This window comes from Camelina sativa, chromosome 9 (genome assembly GCF_000633955.1).
Source record: "Camelina sativa cultivar DH55 chromosome 9, Cs, whole genome shotgun sequence".
NCBI lineage: Eukaryota > Viridiplantae > Streptophyta > Magnoliopsida > Brassicales > Brassicaceae > Camelina > Camelina sativa.
The window spans coordinates 2320092-2338258 of record NC_025693.1 but is presented as its reverse complement, the minus strand read 5'-3'; the positions used below and the strand labels follow the sequence as shown (position 1 = coordinate 2338258).

The 18167-nt window shown below is 34.8% G+C and overlaps 5 protein-coding genes across 6 annotated transcripts in view; 3 read left to right on the top strand and 2 right to left on the bottom strand.

The window, feature by feature from the left end:
- LOC104710253 (pentatricopeptide repeat-containing protein At2g03380, mitochondrial) overlaps positions 1–648 on the bottom strand; it is a 3399-nt gene extending 2751 nt beyond the window's left edge. Inside the window, exon 1 of one of the 2 annotated variants that reach the window (XM_010426824.2) lies at positions 16–648. In XM_010426824.2, the coding sequence (XP_010425126.1) occupies positions 16–574 (559 nt within the window). In that variant the 5' untranslated portion in view covers positions 575–648. The remainder of the gene's footprint in view (positions 1–15) is intronic. The other variant, XM_019229286.1, reaches the window with a different exon arrangement.
- On the top strand, positions 5778–8359 carry LOC104710250. Its single transcript, XM_010426821.1, has 2 exons — positions 5778–6002; positions 7048–8359. Exons 1-2 carry the CDS (start codon positions 5873–5875, stop codon positions 8289–8291), a joined length of 1374 nt encoding a protein of 457 aa, XP_010425123.1. The 5' UTR covers positions 5778–5872; the 3' UTR covers positions 8292–8359.
- Positions 10260–12080, top strand: LOC104710249 (uncharacterized protein At5g01610-like). Its single transcript, XM_010426820.2, has 3 exons — positions 10260–10482; positions 11367–11421; positions 11522–12080. Exons 1-3 carry the CDS (start codon positions 10381–10383, stop codon positions 11902–11904), a joined length of 540 nt encoding a protein of 179 aa, XP_010425122.1. The 5' UTR covers positions 10260–10380; the 3' UTR covers positions 11905–12080.
- LOC104710248 (probable WRKY transcription factor 3) lies at positions 14449–16855 on the top strand. The gene is made up of 4 exons (XM_010426819.2): positions 14449–14991; positions 15335–16026; positions 16131–16292; positions 16377–16855. The coding sequence occupies exons 1-4, from the start codon at positions 14524–14526 to the stop codon at positions 16606–16608; spliced, it is 1554 nt and encodes a 517-aa protein (XP_010425121.1). The 5' UTR covers positions 14449–14523; the 3' UTR covers positions 16609–16855.
- LOC104710247 overlaps positions 16984–18167 on the bottom strand; it is a 19185-nt gene continuing 18001 nt past the window's right edge. The window contains 3 exon segments of the mRNA XM_010426818.1: positions 16984–17730; positions 17848–17972; positions 18004–18087. Of these exon segments, the coding sequence (XP_010425120.1) occupies positions 17144–17730; positions 17848–17972; positions 18004–18087 (796 nt within the window). The 3' untranslated portion in view covers positions 16984–17143.

Here is an 18167-nt window from a genome sequence, read left to right as displayed (position 1 = left end):
ACATATCTAAAAGACCTGTCAACACAACATTATCAAAACTTGGCACCTTAACGATCTGACAATGTATCTTCTTCCCATTGTCTAAATCTTGCAGCTCAGTACAAGCTTTCAAAGCTTTCGAGAGAACAATATTATCATATCTAAATCCGTGCTTCATCAATAAAGCATAAAACTTTATGACTTCCAGACTCTCGTTGTTCAAGTAATAGCATCTGAGCATGACCTTCCATAAATAAAAATCTGGTTCAGGAATTTGATCGAACACTAAGCGTGCATCTTTAGTATACCCAAAAGAACCATACATACTAACGAGCTTGGTGGTGATCAAGATATCAGTCATGATTCCATTCCCCGTTAAAAATCCGTGAGCTTGCCTTAGAGAATCAATGTTCGTGCACTTACTTAGAAGGAGAAGGTACGGGCTCGGAGCGGCGTAATGCGTAGAAGAAGACTCATCGTTATCTTCGGGTAAAATCAACCCATTGATTGTTGTAAATGAGTCGCATCGCTGTTGAAATACAAATCTTCTAATCGGAGAAACCCTTTGAGGTAAGAGATAGATTGAGCGTATCATTTGATGATATTCGCCGGTAAGTTGTGTTACCGGCGGTGTTGCTCTTCCCGCCAATATATTTGGTCTTTAAAAAAGGGTTGGTATAGCCCATTGAGCTTGGAAACAATGAGCCCATGACTATTTACTTTCTTCGACGAGTATTTCTAACTTAACTCGATGTGGGACAAGGACAAAACAACAGTTTTTAATTACTGCATCCGAGCTAGTAGGATTGGAAAAAATATTAGACAAGAAGATCACCAATTTAACATGTTGCTTAAATCTTAAACACTATGATTGGTGGGATACGCCAAGCCCTTGCAATAGTGCAACGCATGAGCGACGAACGTGAGCACAAAATAGCAAGCTATTTCGATGGCTCACTCCCTTAAAAAATAGAGTTAATATCAAAGGATGGCGACATGTAATAGATATTAAACTGATAAGAACAGATACTACACTTGATCTTAGCCAAAAGGCCGAGAAAGGTATGCTTTGTCTCACAATATGCGAGTCCCTTTCATAGCAAAACGTCAGCTTTGTTTTGATAATACTCTTCCGGTGTGAAACTACACTGTAAGCGAACACTTAAAAGAAAGTGTTTATTGTAGAAGTAGAACCAGCTACGAGGTATTTAGGTTTATATTATAGATTGATCGTTGATAATATTTGATTTATGATTTTGATAGAGGCGATCTCATAAGAGACAACCATCCAAAAATAGGCGTATGTCACTTAGTACGACATGCACACGGTATTCTTTAGTAAAAGGCGAAAGAATAGTTAGCTATGTGCTTATTGCACGACTCCGTTAGTTTCTAGCCGTAAGCTCTCTCCATTTTATATATGACTCGAGTTTGTTGTTTATCTCTGTGTGTTTACGATGTGGGACTTAAAAAAAACCAATGTTTTCAAAACCACGCAGTCTCTTTGTAGTCTTCGTCACAATATGGGCTTTGAAGGGTTTTAATCATGTTGATCGTGGAGAAATTGTAGAAATATATGCGGAAGAGTAAGAGAGAATAGAGAGAAACTGTATATAATTGTTTCTCTTAGATCTAAAAATACAAGAGAGATACAAATATATAGAAGAAGAAGATACAACTAGCTGTTATAAAGATGGCTTGAATGAACGAGAGAGACAAGACATCATGCATGAAGGAAAGAGAAAGGACAATCACAATTGCTTCATTCCAACATTCCCCCTCAAGCTTGGCATAGGGAGATCATGCCTAGAATGGAGTTGCCTTATTAAAAACCTTAACAGGAAAACCCAATGGAAAAAACCATAGACAAGGGAAAAAGAGCACAACAATCATATTTTAGGTTTGTGAAGATCAACTAAACCAAGCTTGCTTAGAATAAAATTGCACACCTTTGAATTTGTTGCCTTGGTTAAGATATCTGCAAGTTGATCCAAACTTTTAGTATAGATGGGAAAGATGATCCCAAGTTCAACCTTCTCACAAATATGGTGACAGTCCACTTCTATATGTTTGGTGCGTTCATGAAACACATAATTGGAAGCAATGTGAATAGCAGCTTGGTTGTCACAATGCATGGTGATAGGTTGAGATATCTTGACTCCAAGATCCAAAAGCAACGCTTTAAGCCAAATAAGCTCATCAGTAGTATCAGCCATGGAATGATACTCATCTTTATCACTAGACCTTGAAATCACCTTCTGCATCTTGCTTCTCCAAGTGACCAAATTCCCACCAACAAACATATAATAGCCTCTAGTTGATTTCGTATCAGACTTGTCTCTAGGGTAACCCGCATCACAATAGCCAACAAGCTCAGTGTGGCCATTCTTGTGCATCCAAATGCCTTTGCCTGGAGATCCTTTCAATTAACTGAGAATCCTTTCCACCATATTCCATTGGTAGATGGTAGGAGCTTTCATATGTTGACTCACCTGGTCCACAACAAAACACAAATCAGGGTGAGTAATTGTGAGATAAATGAGCTTACCCACAATTCTTTGGTATTGTCCAGTGTTGTTATAAGGTTCCCCCTCTCGAGAGTCTTTGTATTTTTCTTCAATGGGAGTTTTAACCGGTTTGGCTCCAAGCTTTCCTGTATCATTAAGAAGATCGAGTGGGTACTTTCTTTCAGATAGAAATAGTTCTTCCTCTGAACGACATACTTCTATGCCAAAAGAGTACTTTAGTTCACTCAAGTCTTTAATATCAAAAGTAGACTTAAGAAGGGACTTTATTTTGAATACCTTCTTTATCATCACCAGAGATAACAATATCATCAACATAAATAAGAACAACCATAATACCTCTTTCCCCTTGAATTATGAAAAGCAAATGGTCCACATTGGACTTGCAAAATCCACAACCAAGAAGCATCTTACTTAATTTGTAATACCAAGCACGTGGAGATTGCTTGAGACCATAAATGGCTTTGTTTAGTTTGAGGACTATGCCTTGTGCAACATCAATATCAGGAGGTGGTAACATCTATACTTTTTCTTCAAGTTCGTCTTGAAGAAATGCATTCTTAACATCCATTTGCCACAAATCCCAAGAAAGGTTAGTGGCAAGAGATAGAACAACACGTACCTTATGATGTTTGGCAACTGGAGCAAAAGTGTCTTTATAGTCTTCTCCATATGTTTGAGTGAAGTCTTTAGCCACTAAACGAGCTTTGTGTCTTTCTATTTCACCATTGTTGTGGTATTTGATTGTAAAAATCCACTTAGATCCAACTGGCTTCTTGCCTTTAGGAAGATCCACCTCATCCCATGTGTGGTTCCTTTCCATGGCTCCATGTTCATCATCAACAACATCAAAACAAACCTCATTGTCCTTTGCTTCTTCGTAAGTCTTTGGCACAGTTTCCTGGTCAATTTTGCTACAAAAACCTTGATGATCAGTAGGAAGGTTAGCTAAAGAACAAAAACCTTGAATAGGATGAGCAGTTGAAGAATTATAGCAAAACCGCTTTTGCAGCAAATGTCAGGATCCGTCCTTGTTCTTTGACTTCTTCGGAGAGGCAAAGGTGAATCATCTTCATAATGGCAATCTCAGTATTATGGATGCTTGCATCAAAATCACCATTGGTTTTGTGAGCATCAGTTTCAGCAAAGGATGTTGAGAAGAATCGTCTGCATTTCCAGAAGTCTGCTGCAGGTCTGGAGAAGTCTGCTGCAAGTTTTAAAAAGTCTGCTGGACAGTTTCAGAAATCTACTGCATGATTTCAAAAGTCTGTTAAACTTGTAGCTCCTCTTTTCTACTGTCATTTGAAGAATTGAGATATTCCAAGAGAAACTTGAGGCTTTGAGCACGATCAAATTCAGAATTTGTGAAGTCCTTCAATTTGCTCCAATCTTTTTCGTCAAAGAAGCATTTGTCTTCATCAAACTTTACATCACGAGAGACGTAAGTCCTTCTTGTTCGTAGGTAGTAGCATTTGTATCCTTTTTGAGTATAAGAGTACCCAATAAAGTTGCATTTGATGCTTTTGGGCTGGAGCTTATTCATTTGATCACCTGGGACATGAACATAGCAAACACAACCAAAAACGTTTAGAAAACCAGCAGAAGATTTAGTTTGATTTAGTACCTCATATGGAGAAATTTCATCGAGACATTTTGTTGGGAGTCTATTAATGAGATAACATGTTGTCATGACAGCATCATTCCAATAATGTTTTGAAACATTCTTATAAAACATCATGGTCCTTGCTACTTCCATAAGGTGACGATTTTTACGTTAAGAGACACCATTTTGTTGAGGGGTATAAGTACAAGTCGTTTTATGGACAATCTCATGCTTAGAAATGGACGCATTATCTTTGTTGAGGGGTATAAGTACAAGACAATTTAGGAAGTAACATACTAAGGGCCTTAGTATGAGGATGACCAAGTCTAGCATGCCAAACAGAATTATTAACAAAAGCAGAAACAAGATTGAGCTCTTCGAAAACATAAAGATCATTCTTTGTTGATCCTTCACCAATAGTGTTTATGTGGGTTTAAAGAGCTTCTTTTTCTTTATTATAGTCTATACAATCTAAAAACAAAAATATTGGCTAATTAAAATTTGTTTTCTAAAATATTTTAGATAGATAAAAATCTATGTTTTTTATTTATAATTTGATATGCATTTTGTTTGATGATTTTATTTGATAATGTTAAATATTTTTTACAAATTTTGTATCCTTACACATTATTAAGTGTGCATATGTCTATACACATTATTAAGTGTATAGATGACTGTACACATTATTAAGTGTACATATGTAATTTGTTTAATTCTTAGAGTTTCACATGTTTATACTGTAACGGTTTTGTAAAAATTACATATGTACACTTAATAAAGTGTATAGACATCTGTACACTCAAAAATATGTACAAATACAAAAGGTGTATATAATACATGTAAAAATTATTAAACAAAATTTATTTCAAATTGTAAAAAAAAAATATAATTTTTTTTTGTATCTAAGAAGTTTCTAAAAAATATATATATTAACAATTATTTGAAAAAAAAAAGAGAAATTATAAGTAATTGTATAATGGCATGAGATGTAATTAAGTTGAATCCTCAATGGCAAAAAGATAGTGTAGAAATAGCTAAACAGTGGTGAATGTGTTTTTTCCCAATTGTAAATAGTGATTGTATATTTTTCTTAATTATGTTTGAAAAATGTATCATTTGGCCAAATATCTCATAAAACTAGCTGTTACGAAGATAGCTTGCATGAAGGAGAGAGACAACACATCATGCATGAAGGAGAGAGAAAGAATAATTATAATTGCTTCATTCCAAAATAAATAAAATCATGTGATTAGGAAGAAAATATATTTAATTATATAAAAATCCATATGTCTATTTTTTTTTGTCTCTTTAACTATTTAAAGTATATAATTTAATAAATGTCAAAGACTAAAAAGTTTTATGATATATAAGAAAAAAGAAGTAAATAAATAGATGTAAACACATACTCTTTAATTGAGATATATTATTAATTAAATGTTCTATTATAGTATTTCCCCACGCATCAGCATTTCTACTTCAATATAGTATTATTTCTACATTAATAAAAGTAAAACTGTCTTCATTACCAAAAAAAATTGTAAAACTGTCTTTTTCATAACAGAAAAAAAGTCTTGCAGGCAGTACAAAATATTTTGTAAAAGAGAAAAGTCTTTTTGATATAAAGAATATATATATACTGAATCACTGATCTCGTTTTTTGCATTCTATCTTCTTCTGTTCTTTCTTTCTTTCTTTTATCTTCCATTGAAGGATTCTTGAAGCTCTAAAGGTCGATATATTTTGATTGATTGTTATATATATAACCATGGTTAAGAAGACCACGTCGAAGAGTTATTCGATGGCAGTAGTTGCGTTGGTGATCGTTGTGGTTATGTATGTTGCTTTGTCCTCCGTCTTTGATCATCAACTGTTTCGTTCGTCAAGTTTATCTCAAGGTATGTAAATATATATCAAATTACTTTTTTGATTCAAGCAAATAAAAATCTTAAACATCTTCTTTCACTACAAGAAAAAAAAAGGTTGTTCGTTTTTTTTTTTTTTGTCATCTGATAGAACCAAAAATAGTTTGAGACAAGAACAAAATCAAGATAGCAACAAGAAGCACCAACAAAATTATTCCTCAGCCAAAAAAAAAAAGGTTATTTTAGGGGATTTTTCTTTAGAGGCTGTGATAAAACACTTTTTTGACAATTTAATCAATAACTCACACATACTTTACACTGGATTTGAATCTAACGAAACAGCACTAATTCTGACTTTTATCAAGTTCCGGTCAAAAGAAGCAACTAAAAAGTAATATGATTTTTTAGTCGAATAAAATGTTTGTTTTCTTGTTTGTTAAAGGAATAAGTTTTTTCTTTTTCTTTTTTTTTTTTTTTGAAAAAGGATAAGTTTTTTCTTTCTTTTTCTCTATGAGATCATTCATCTATGTTTTGATGAGTTAAATGGTTACGTGATAGTTAGTTAATACGCAGTGATCTACAAAATAAAATATAGTAGTATCACATAGAGATCTACAAACTTGTTACGTATAAACTAATGGGAATTAAATTTTCCTGCCAGCCTCGGACAAATAATAGTTTACCTATAAGCATGTGAAGTGTTTATGGGACATTTTGTTGTTGAATATTAGTAGTTTTTTTGGTTGATAAAAACAACTGGTTACATTTTTTTTTTCCAATAACAACTGGTTACATTTTATTCAGTCCATAATGGAAATCCAAATTGATATTTTCTTATATATTTTTCGGTTTTATAGTGACATTTTATGATTTTATCCTTCCAATTTTGCACTACTACATATTTATCTTCTCTCTTGTTACTAGTTAACTAGCAATGGTAACACTTTTTCTTCGTCCATTTGTCATAATTTTCACGGTTGACAAATATAAAACAATAAACATTAGTACAATTTTAACATACTACAAATGTCCACTCTTAATCCTTTTAACTAAAAATAAGACAAGTTTTCCTCTGTAGGTACAATACAACAAACATGGGAATCCACAAGAATCAAGCAAACCCCACAAGAGATGACTTCATCAGCAACAATCACATGCGACCGATCCCACACTAGTTACGATCTCTGCTCAATCAACGGCTCATGTAGTCTCGACCCCAAAACCGGAACGTTAACTCTCCTCATAGACCCAACATTCGCCGCATCAACACCACCACTTGTCCAAAAGATCAGGCCATACCCAAGAAAAGCTGAAAACTGGATCATGCCTAAGATCAGAGAGTTAACACTCACTTCATCAGGCCCAATGGACCTGACCCGATCATGTGATATAACACATGATTCACCGGCGATTGTGTTCAGTGCTGGAGGTTACACCGGAAACATCTATCACGATTTCATCGACGGTTTCATCCCGCTTTTCATCACGGCCAATACGGTATACCCTGACCGCGATTTCGTCGTCGTGGTAGTGAATCCGAAGGGATGGTGGATGCCAAAATACATGGATATTCTAGGTGCGTTTACCAAACACAAAACCATATTACTAGACAAAGAAAATGTCGCTACTACACATTGCTTCACTTCAGCCACCGTCGGCCTAATTTCACATGGGCCTATGACAGTAGACCTGACCCGAATACCCAACTCCAAATCGTTAGTAGACTTCCATAATCTCTTAGACAAAGCCTTTAACCCAAACCTATCTATTCTCAAAACTCCCAAGCCTCGTCTAGTATTGGTTAGTAGATATGGCAACGTTGGACGAGTGATCTTAAACGAGAAAGAGATCAAAGAGATGCTTGAAGATGTTGGATTTGAGGTAATCATATTCAGACCCTCGAAAACGTCAAGTTTGAGAGAAGCATATAAACATATAAAGTCTAGCCACGGAATGGTCGGGGTACATGGCGCGGCATTAACCCATTTGTTGTTTCTTCGACCGGGTTCAGTATTTGTTCAAGTTATTCCGGTAGGCCTAGGTTGGGTGGCTAAAACATGCTTCGAATCACCGGCTAAGGCAATGAAGTTGGAGTATACGGAGTACAGAGTAAACGTGGGAGAGAGCAGTTTGATAGAGAAGTATAGTAGAGATGATTTGGTTTTGAAAGATCCAATTGCTTATAGAGGAAAGGGTTGGAATGTGACTAAAATGAATGTTTATTTAAAAGAACAAGATGTTAGATTAGATGTGATTAGTTTTAGGAGACATATGAAAGAAGTATACCAAAAAGCTAAACATTTTATGGACATTAACGGTTGATTGACGTTTATGTTCCATCGTATAATGATTTGTGATTTAAAAAAAAATTTGGGGTATGATTGGTTCAATGATGTTGGAATAATTGTTATAATTGCGATGTAACAAGTGTTGCGTAACATTATTGTCATCTTCTATTGGACCACTAACGCATCTATTTCATTATTCAATCAGTTTATTGGCGTTGAAACTAAGGGTGTGAATGGTTGCAGTGGTTGGGGCGGACAAATTCATCTACAGATTGGACCGCTTTTTATTTACCATTCAGTAAATATAGTCCGCACTACTACGGTCCAAATAAAGCAGAGACAAGACCGCTGCAGACCAACTGCGGACCGCTTTTGCATACAAACTAGATTTTAACCCGCGGTATACCGCATGACAATTTTTTTACAACAGAAAAAATAAATTCTAAAAAATTGTATTAGTTTGTTAATTTTGTTTCTTTTGTTTAGTGTTTAAGATTCTATAATTGTATTTTACTTGTTAATTTTAAAATTTGATCATTTGTATACCGCAGACATGTGACAATTATTTAGTTTTATTTATACTAATGTTACGTTTGTACTGTATCGCATTTCTTATGGTTATAAACTTATAAAAATAGAAATTTATACTGCTTTTTAGATTTAACCCGTGAAAGAATTATTCTTACATTATTATATTTTTAAATTTTTAGTGTTTTTAAATTTAATCCGTAAGTTTAAAGTTATTTAGATTTAACCCGTGAAAGAATTATATCCATAAAAGTTATTATGCAGTATACCGCATAGTAATTTATATTATAAATACTCCAATTTATTAGATTTAAACCGTGAAATAATTATTTTTCCATTTTTTATCATCATATTAATAACCATTAAAGTTTTAATTGTTCATATGAAACAATATAGTTATTTCTGAATATTAGAGTTTTTAAAAGAAGAAAATATTGTATAGATATTTTTGGTATATGTTATTAAGTGTAATAAATTTCTTAATATAAAAATTGCTTTAGGAAATTATAAACCAAATTTGTAGAGACATTTTAGGAATCTAATTGATTCTGTTTGTATGTGCAATTTTTTAAGGATTAACTTTGTAAGTAAGTATAACTTAAAGGACACCAAATGTATTAAAGTTTATAGAAACACCACGGGATAATTATTTAGTTTTATTTATTATAATGTGAGGATTCTGAGGAATCAACCCCTAAGTACCTCAAATCAAGTAATGTAGATGACTAAATCTACATTTTACAATCAAAATATGTAAAACAAAAGTTTCTAAGAAAGTCTATACAAACAAAATCTCTAAAGATAGTTTTGGCGATTTTATGGGATTAAAACTTTAATGGGTAGAACTGTTTTTGGAAAAATCGGAATGTATAGATATTGTTAAGATCTTATGGCAATAAATATAACAAATGTTGGTCGATTTAAGAAAGTTTAATATTTGAGTTTCTCTGCAATGTTATTTATGGAATTTTTTTAGGGATTAATGTTGTAAATAAAAATTTAAATAAATAAAACTTAAAGTGCATAACACAAAATATACTTCAAAAATATTAATATAGATAGAATTAGTTCGCAGCGGTCTGTAGTCCGCCTCAAAAATAGAGCGGTCCAGACTGCAGACGGATTCAGCCGCCCTGACCGCAATTACCATTCACACCCTAAGCTTTTGCACTTTTTTTTTAATCTTTTTTCTTCTTTTACCTTTGAAGTTTGAACCATATTCTCAGTAATAAAAAAAGGATTTTTAATACATTCCATTTTTTCAAATAATGAATATTTCAAAGGAAAAACCATTTAAAAAAAATTATTTTAGTAATTTCAAAATTAATTAGACGGTTAGAGAGTCTTCATCATTTCTTTAAACAATTTTATTAATTTGAACTTTAGCCATCAAAGCGGAAAACTACAAAAGTAGATGTGGAAATTACTGAAACACCCCACGGTTCAATATTTTCTCTGAGCTATTTTTGGCCAATGGAGAAAGAATTTGAGAGTCGCCGCAGCTATCACTCTGCTCTGTCACTTTGTCTTTTTACCTCTCAGAGATACTCAGAGAGAGAGAGAGAGAGAGAGAGAGAGAACGCGAGAGGAAGGAAATGGAGAAGGCATTAACGAAAGTGACGAGCTTTAAAGTGGGGAGTTCATGGATCTCCAAGAAAGCTAAAGAAGAGCTCTCAAACATCACCAGTGACCTCACTGTGAGTGCTCTTTGAATCGATATCTTCTTCTTGCTTTGTCTCTTATGTTCTTTCGTTTTCTTTCTGGGTTTCTTGCATGCGATTGCTGTTTGAATTTGATTACATTTGGTGTAATGTTGTGTGATTAAAAAGCCGATTCTTTTTTGTTAACTCTGTTGTGATTGATGTATCGAAATTGTACTAGAATCGTATAGATCTAGGAAGATCTGAGATGGGTTTTGCCAATTGAAGATGGAAATTAATCAAGAATCATTAGAATTGTTGATACATAGATATTTTACTTTGAAATTTTGATGTAAAAATTCTAACTTTTAGCAATTTGATGTTGAAACAAGATCCGATTTTACCAAGTTGAAATTTTAACACTAGAGAGAGTCTTTAGATTAGTTAACTCAACTAAATTTGTTTCTCAATTTAGAGTTTGCATTTTAACTTTTGAGTCATTGTTTACTTAGAAAAGATGATTCTTGTTTTGTTGATATGTGTTCATGTGCTTGCTTTTTGAGCTATAAGAGCTCTATACCGACAAGGCAAGAAACCCAATTGTACTCGGTTTTGTATTCTTGAGTTAGCTATAGTTTTGTCAATATATCAATTCTAAGAAATTCTTCAAACAATCGTCTTTCTCGATTTGTCTCATTGATTCACTACTTAACTAAGTATGATTGTGTTTCTAGAGAAGAGAAGTATAACAGAGACTAAATGTGTAATTGGGAGTGTACAAAGCCCTTATGTATATGACTATATATATCGTAACATCACGTATCAATACAATCAAGCCTTTCCTTACAGTGTTCATAGGCTTTGCTATTATTATATCATTGTGTTGATAGGATTTGTATTGTTGCCTCGAATTGTAATACAATGTTCATTTTCTGTTCCAGAATTTCTCCAGTACTGTTGAAGAGAAGGCAAAATGGGTTTTCAACAAGCTTAAAGGTAGATAGCATAAACCAATTTAGCTAACATAGTTTCAAAATCAAAGATGCTAAAGTTCCTAACTTGCTAATTTGTTTTCTATGTTCTCTCTTTAAAACAGGAAAACCACTAAAAAGCTTACCAGATCTTCTCAAAGAATACAACTTACCACCAGGACTCTTCCCGGAAAACATAATCTGCTACGAATTCGATGAGACCAAGAACAAGCTCACTGTCTTCTTCTCTTCACCGTGTGAAGTCACATTTAAAGACGGATCAGCCATAAGGTACGCAACTCGTGTGAAAGGTATTTTGCTTAGAGGGAAACTGATGGGTGTGGAAGGAATGAAGACAAAAGTGTTGGTTTGGGTTAAAGTCACAACAATCTCAGTTGAGAGCTCCAAGTCTGACAAGCTCTGGTTCACTGCTGGTGTTAAGAAGTCTCGATCTAAGAATGTTTACGACACGCCTCAAGATGCTATCAAAGTCGTTGGAGAGTTCTAATGATTTTTTTTCTTACATGGTTTATTATCATATTTGATTCATGAATCTTATTTGGGTATTTGGGGTTATATTTGCATTGTGGGAAGAGGTATAATCAAAGGGAATGTGTTTATATAACTCTCATTGTCCTCCTTTGTTCAAGCAATCACAAATATAGTACTACCACTGAATACTAATTCTGGTTTCTTGAATTGGTAAGAAGGCTCTACATGTCACATCTGTAAAGACTATGAGCTGATTGACATTTCTGAAGATGGATTTGTTTGTGTTCTTGCTTGCTCCTGTTGAAGAATTTTGCTTGTATCAACAACAATGGGTCTCAAGATATCATCTCACCATGGTCCATGGCCTAAGTAAATTGTGATAAACGTAGAGGTCACTATTTTATGAACTTTTCAAGTAAATTTATGTGATGATCTTCCTCTTCTTGTTCTTTTTGGCCACCTACCTAGATAGTTTGAGGGGACCGAAACCTAAACAAAATTTGTTGCTCATTTACTCAAGAATTCTGCTAATTAGCCGAAAAAAACAAAAATTTGGATCATAAGATTTACACCAATGATTTAAAGAAAAGTTTGGAGTCTTAGAAACAAAAAATGTCCTTTAAGTGATCTTAGTATCTTACTTACCAAGCTCAAACTTTACTCTTGCTTTATGGTCGGCTCAATATAAAACTTACACAAAATCATATCTCCTTTAATAGTAGAAATGTGATGAGCCGTCCCTGCAGAATATGTCTCCTTTAATAGTAGAAATGTGTGAGACTTGAAACTTTATACCAAGAATATGTTTTGGCACCATTACACGATTTACTCCTTACGTATATCAATCTATCTCTTGTTTTATATTCGATTCTTATTTGTTTCCGTTTCCATGTTTGTTGTGATTAGAAATGTTACATCTCCAAGTCGATGTGATAAGTGAAGACGCGACTCGTTGTGGCAATGAATGAAAAGGGCTCCACGGTCGGGTCCTACAGATATTAAGGATGTGTTGTCTCTTTGGCCCGTTTTCAAAGTTACTTGGGCCCTCCAAAAAGTCTAAGTTGTTCTGTTTTTTCTTTCTCCTGCCACCTAAAATTTATTCCATCTCTCACTTTTTCTATTAACCCTCACGTTTCCTTTTCTTTCACCATTTTACCCAAGAAGAATAATTATTATTTACAAAATCGATTCCATCAAACAATGAGCTCCATAAAACCATAACGACAAAACTCATAAATAATTAATGTACTATTTATTTATGACATAAGCTTAAATTAAATTATGAACATACGCTTGTTTGGTAGCAGCTAGGATTAGGCGGCTTAATCGACCACAATAACTTCCGGGCTCATAAAGTGTGTACACGTGTCGTAATGGGATTAGTAGAACGTGGTGAAGACAATTAATTTAAAGCTGGTTAATAAAAACCCGTCGAGTCGTGCTTAAAGCTGCTGGTTGACTTGCGAGGCACACACATACTCGTTGTCTTTAAAGGGACAAAACAGTTGTTTTATTTTTATACATGGACCGACACCCTTTTTATAAAAATAAACTCCCTTTTCCCTTATTAGCCAATCATAACTCAACGATAACTACAAAAATAGACAAAATAATAAATTTATCGTCCTTATATAAAGATTTTTTTGTTGGACATAACGAATATATATATATACGATAAAAATTTTGAAAGGGAAAATCTGTTTAGATCCTCTTATTCAATAAACAAATCTTAACCAAATTTTGAAAGGGAAAACTAATATATTTTTACCCACCTAGCTGATTAACCAAATATATTAGTCAACCAAAAAAAAACTTCAATTTTGTGCGTAGTCAACCAATGTAAATTGTAAACATTTCAAAAAAAAAAATCTTAACCTGATTCTAGCCTATATTATAAATGACGTTTAGAAAAACAAAAGAAATATCAGTCATTATAAAAGATTAATATTTTTTCGAAATTAAACAAAGAAAAGAAATTAACAAAAAAAAATAAGTAATGGATAAAATGAGAAAGACAGAGAGTTTACTCTCTTTTGTATCTGCACCGCAGACTTTATCCTGCAAAGTGCAAACCAAAAAAAATATACTCCCTCTGTATCAGAATAGATGATGTTGTAGGATTTTATTTTGTATCAGAATAGATGATTTTCTATATACTTTTATCAATTAATGCTAAGAAATTGCAAAGTTCAAGAATCATTAAATGAAAATTTAAGAGTTTGATAAAATATTATTGGTTAATAATTATAAAAATATATTATTAGAAAATAATAATACACTTATTGTTAAATAATAAATATTTTTCTTGATTTATGTAAAAATCCTAAAACATCATCTATTATGATACAGAGGGAGTATTAATATTTTTCGAGATCTGCTTGAGGAGGAGACACAAGAAAATCACAAAAATCTCTCCCATTAAAAGACTGCAGAAGAGAAATAATTATAAATATTAAAAAAACAAAGCGAAAGAGAGAAGAAACACGACACGAATTTTGTATAATTTAAGATTATATTCAGAAAAAAAAAAAAGTGTTAAAAAAGAGAGAAAAGAAATTTTTTTTTTTTTTTTTTTTTGTGAGTTGGGTTTTTTGTTCAGTTTCTATCCTCTCTCTGTTTCTCAAAATCGGAATCGATGGCGGAGAATAAGGAAGACCAAGAACAACAACCGTCGAAGCTACTAAAACCATCCACCGGACGGCCAACGATTTCACTCCCTCCTCGACCCTTTGGTGAAATGTTTTTTAGCGGTGGCGTTGGGTTTAGCCCTGGTCCTATGACGCTCGTCTCTAATTTGTTCTCTGATCCAGACGAGTTGAAGTCTTTCTCTCAGCTTCTAGCCGGAGCTATGGCTTCTCCGGCAGCTGCTGCTGTTGCCGCTGCAGCCGTAGTAGCTACTGCTCATCATCAGACACCTGTGAGCTCGGTCGGTGACGGCGGCGGTGGAAGCGGTGGTGATGATGTTGACCCGAGGTTTAAGCAGAACAGACCAACGGGATTGATGATTACACAACCGCCGGGGATGTTTACTGTACCGCCGGGGTTAAGTCCGGCGACTCTTTTGGATTCTCCGAGCTTCTTTGGTCTTTTTTCACCTCTTCAGGTGTGTGAGATTTCATTAATAACAAACATCAAAGTTTTGTTTTTTTTTTTAAGTTCTGTTTTTTTGGGAAATGAAAGTGAAGAACTTTATGAGGTATTTGGATTTTTTTTTGCTATTTTCTGAGTTGTTTTTTGTTTGCATTCGGTTTATGGATTTAAATCCAAATTATTTTACTGGATACTGTTCTTCATATTAGGTCAAAATTGGGAAAATTTGACTATGAGAAATTAGGGATGCTTTTTTTTGGGTATCTGAATCTTTGAATGAAGGAACTTAGAATCCTAGATATGCAAGTATGTACTGAATCTGGTTTGACTTGTTTTCTATCTTTGGAGTATTGCAGGGAGCATTTGGTATGACACACCAACAAGCTTTAGCACAAGTCACTGCACAAGCAGTTCAAGGCAATAATAATGTTCATATGCAGCAATCACAACAATCTGAATATCCTTCCTCTACACTACAACAACAACAACAACAACAACAACAAGCTTCACTGATTGAGATTCCAACATTTTCTACTGAGCATCGATCCCAGATTCCTGCACCGGTTCAAGATTCATCCCAGGGTCAGAGAGAAACTTCGGATATATCAGTCTCTGAGCATCGGTCACAGCCTCAAAATGCTGACAAACCAGCTGATGATGGGTACAACTGGAGGAAATACGGGCAGAAGCAAGTGAAAGGGAGCGATTTTCCTAGGAGTTATTACAAATGTACGCATCCAGCGTGTCCTGTCAAGAAGAAAGTGGAGAGGTCTCTCGATGGACAAGTGACAGAGATCATCTACAAGGGTCAGCACAGTCATGAAGTTCCTCAAAAGCGCGGAAACAATAACGGGAGTTCTAAAAATTCTGACGTTGCTACTCAGTTTCGAACTAGTAATAGTAGTCTCAACAAGACCAAGAGGGACCAAGAAACAAGTCAAGTTACGACAACAGAGCAGACGTCTGAAGCAAGTGATGGTGAGGAGGTCGGTAATGCAGAGACTAGTGTGGGAGAAAAACACGAGGATGAGCCTGATCCCAAGAGAAGGTAAAGAAAGAAACTTAGTAGAGATTTGACTGTTCCTCTTACGTTTATCTCTTATGAGTTTTGGTTTTTCTGATGAGATTAAGACTTATCTTTGAATGTTGCAGAAACACAGAAGTTCGGGTTTCAGAACCAGTTGCTTCATCGCACAAAACTGTGACAGAGCCTAGGATTATTGTCCAAACAACGAGTGAAGTTGATCTCTTAGATGATGGATATAGATGGCGCAAGTATGGTCAGAAAGTTGTCAAAGGAAATCCTTATCCAAGGTGAATATAAAAACCTGTCATCGAGTTTAAAGATAGATATTCATCAGTCTTTTTTTCCTTAATGCTCTTTGGTTTAATCTGCAGGAGCTACTATAAGTGTACAACACCGGCTTGTGGAGTAAGGAAACATGTAGAGAGAGCAGCAAATGACCCGAAAGCTGTTGTAACAACCTATGAAGGGAAACATAACCACGACGTTCCTGCTGCTAGAACCAGCAGCCATCAGTTAAGACCAAACAATCAACACAACAACTCAACGGGTAACTATAATCAACAACAGCCTGTTGCGCGTTTAAGGCTTAAAGAAGAGCTATAGAAGAAGCATAAGAAGGCGCTTGAGCTTCTCTGATATTACAGTTTCAAAAGGTATGTTCTTTTATTTCATGTTTGAATCTTTTGTGTAATCTTAGAAGATTTAGGAGGTAATGTAAAAACCAGATTCAATAGATTCTGGTCTTATGTGAATTCTTTTGTACATGGGGAAAACAAAAAATACAGGGATCCTTTTTTGTTCTTGTTGTAATAGATTAAATTTGTGGATTAAATGTCTATTACAAATGAAATCTCTCAATGAAGATTAATGCTTCTAGAGAGATTCTGAGTGATCTAAGTTAACCCTTACCTAAACTAAGAAATCTGACAATTCAGGGTAAAATCTTGATTCGGATTAATCATTTTGGATCATTTCAGAGACATCACAAAAGTTTTGAAGTCACAATAACAGTAAATGTATATACAAAGTTCAAACATGCTTTATCATACAAAACGACCAGATTTTTCAAACACTACCATAACAACAAAACAAACAGAAACCTTTACTTCATCATCATCATCATCATTATCATTCATCATCAGATGTTGTTGTAAGCTACAGAGACCAAGTGAGGAACTTTACCATCATCAAAAGGCAAACTCACATACTCTCTAGCAAACTCTTCAGCAATCTTCCAAGCAAGCTCACCATGAACAGCTTTACAATACATATACATCACAGTACTCGCCGCAAGATTATACAGCATCAACAGCGTCAAAACCGCAGACGTGATCACAATCTGAACCACAAAGAAAGCATTCGTCCACAACATCCCACCATCATCATCGTCGAGCTGAGCCGAGGCAGCTACGGTACTGATCCAAACTAGAACCGACTCAGTTGTAGCGAAGAAGAAGATAATAGACAAAGAAACACTTTTCATTCCTTTAACTAAGCTTTTACTTCTCTTCAATGGAGTTAACCCCCAAGCTGACTCAACAACAACAACAACCCAAGCAAGAATCCAATCCACATAGAGCTTAACCACAGCTACAATCGAGATAACCGTTACTACCATAGTGAGAGCTTGGAAATACGGAGAAGCGTAATCGAATCGAAGACCTGGGATGATCTGGATTAGCTTAGTCAACAAGAAAGCTACAATCCCTAGAATCAAGAAAACCCCAAAAACGATGAAATTGGATGAAATCAAAGTAGCGAGGAGTGGTAAAAACGAAGCGAAGCTCGATTTAACGGCGGAGATCAATCTCACAGGTCTACCGTAGAATCCTTGGAAAACACTGTAAGCGATTGATCCAATAGCTAAGAGATTGAAGACGGTTACAACAACGATGTAAGCGATTAGAAGCAAGACTGTTGTTTTGGTTTCGATGATATCAGAATCATCGTTGTTGTTGTGGAGTCCGCGGAGGAGAGAGACGCTGTTGTGAGAAGCGGAGGATTGATCGGTGATGAGGCGGAAGACGGAAGGGTAAACAGTGATGGAGAAGCAGAGAGGAAGGAGGAAGAGAACGGAGAGAGCTAAGAAGTGGCGTGAGTGAGCGTTGATGATTCGTTTTGATTCCGATAAGACTACCCATAGATTCACCGGAGATGGGGAT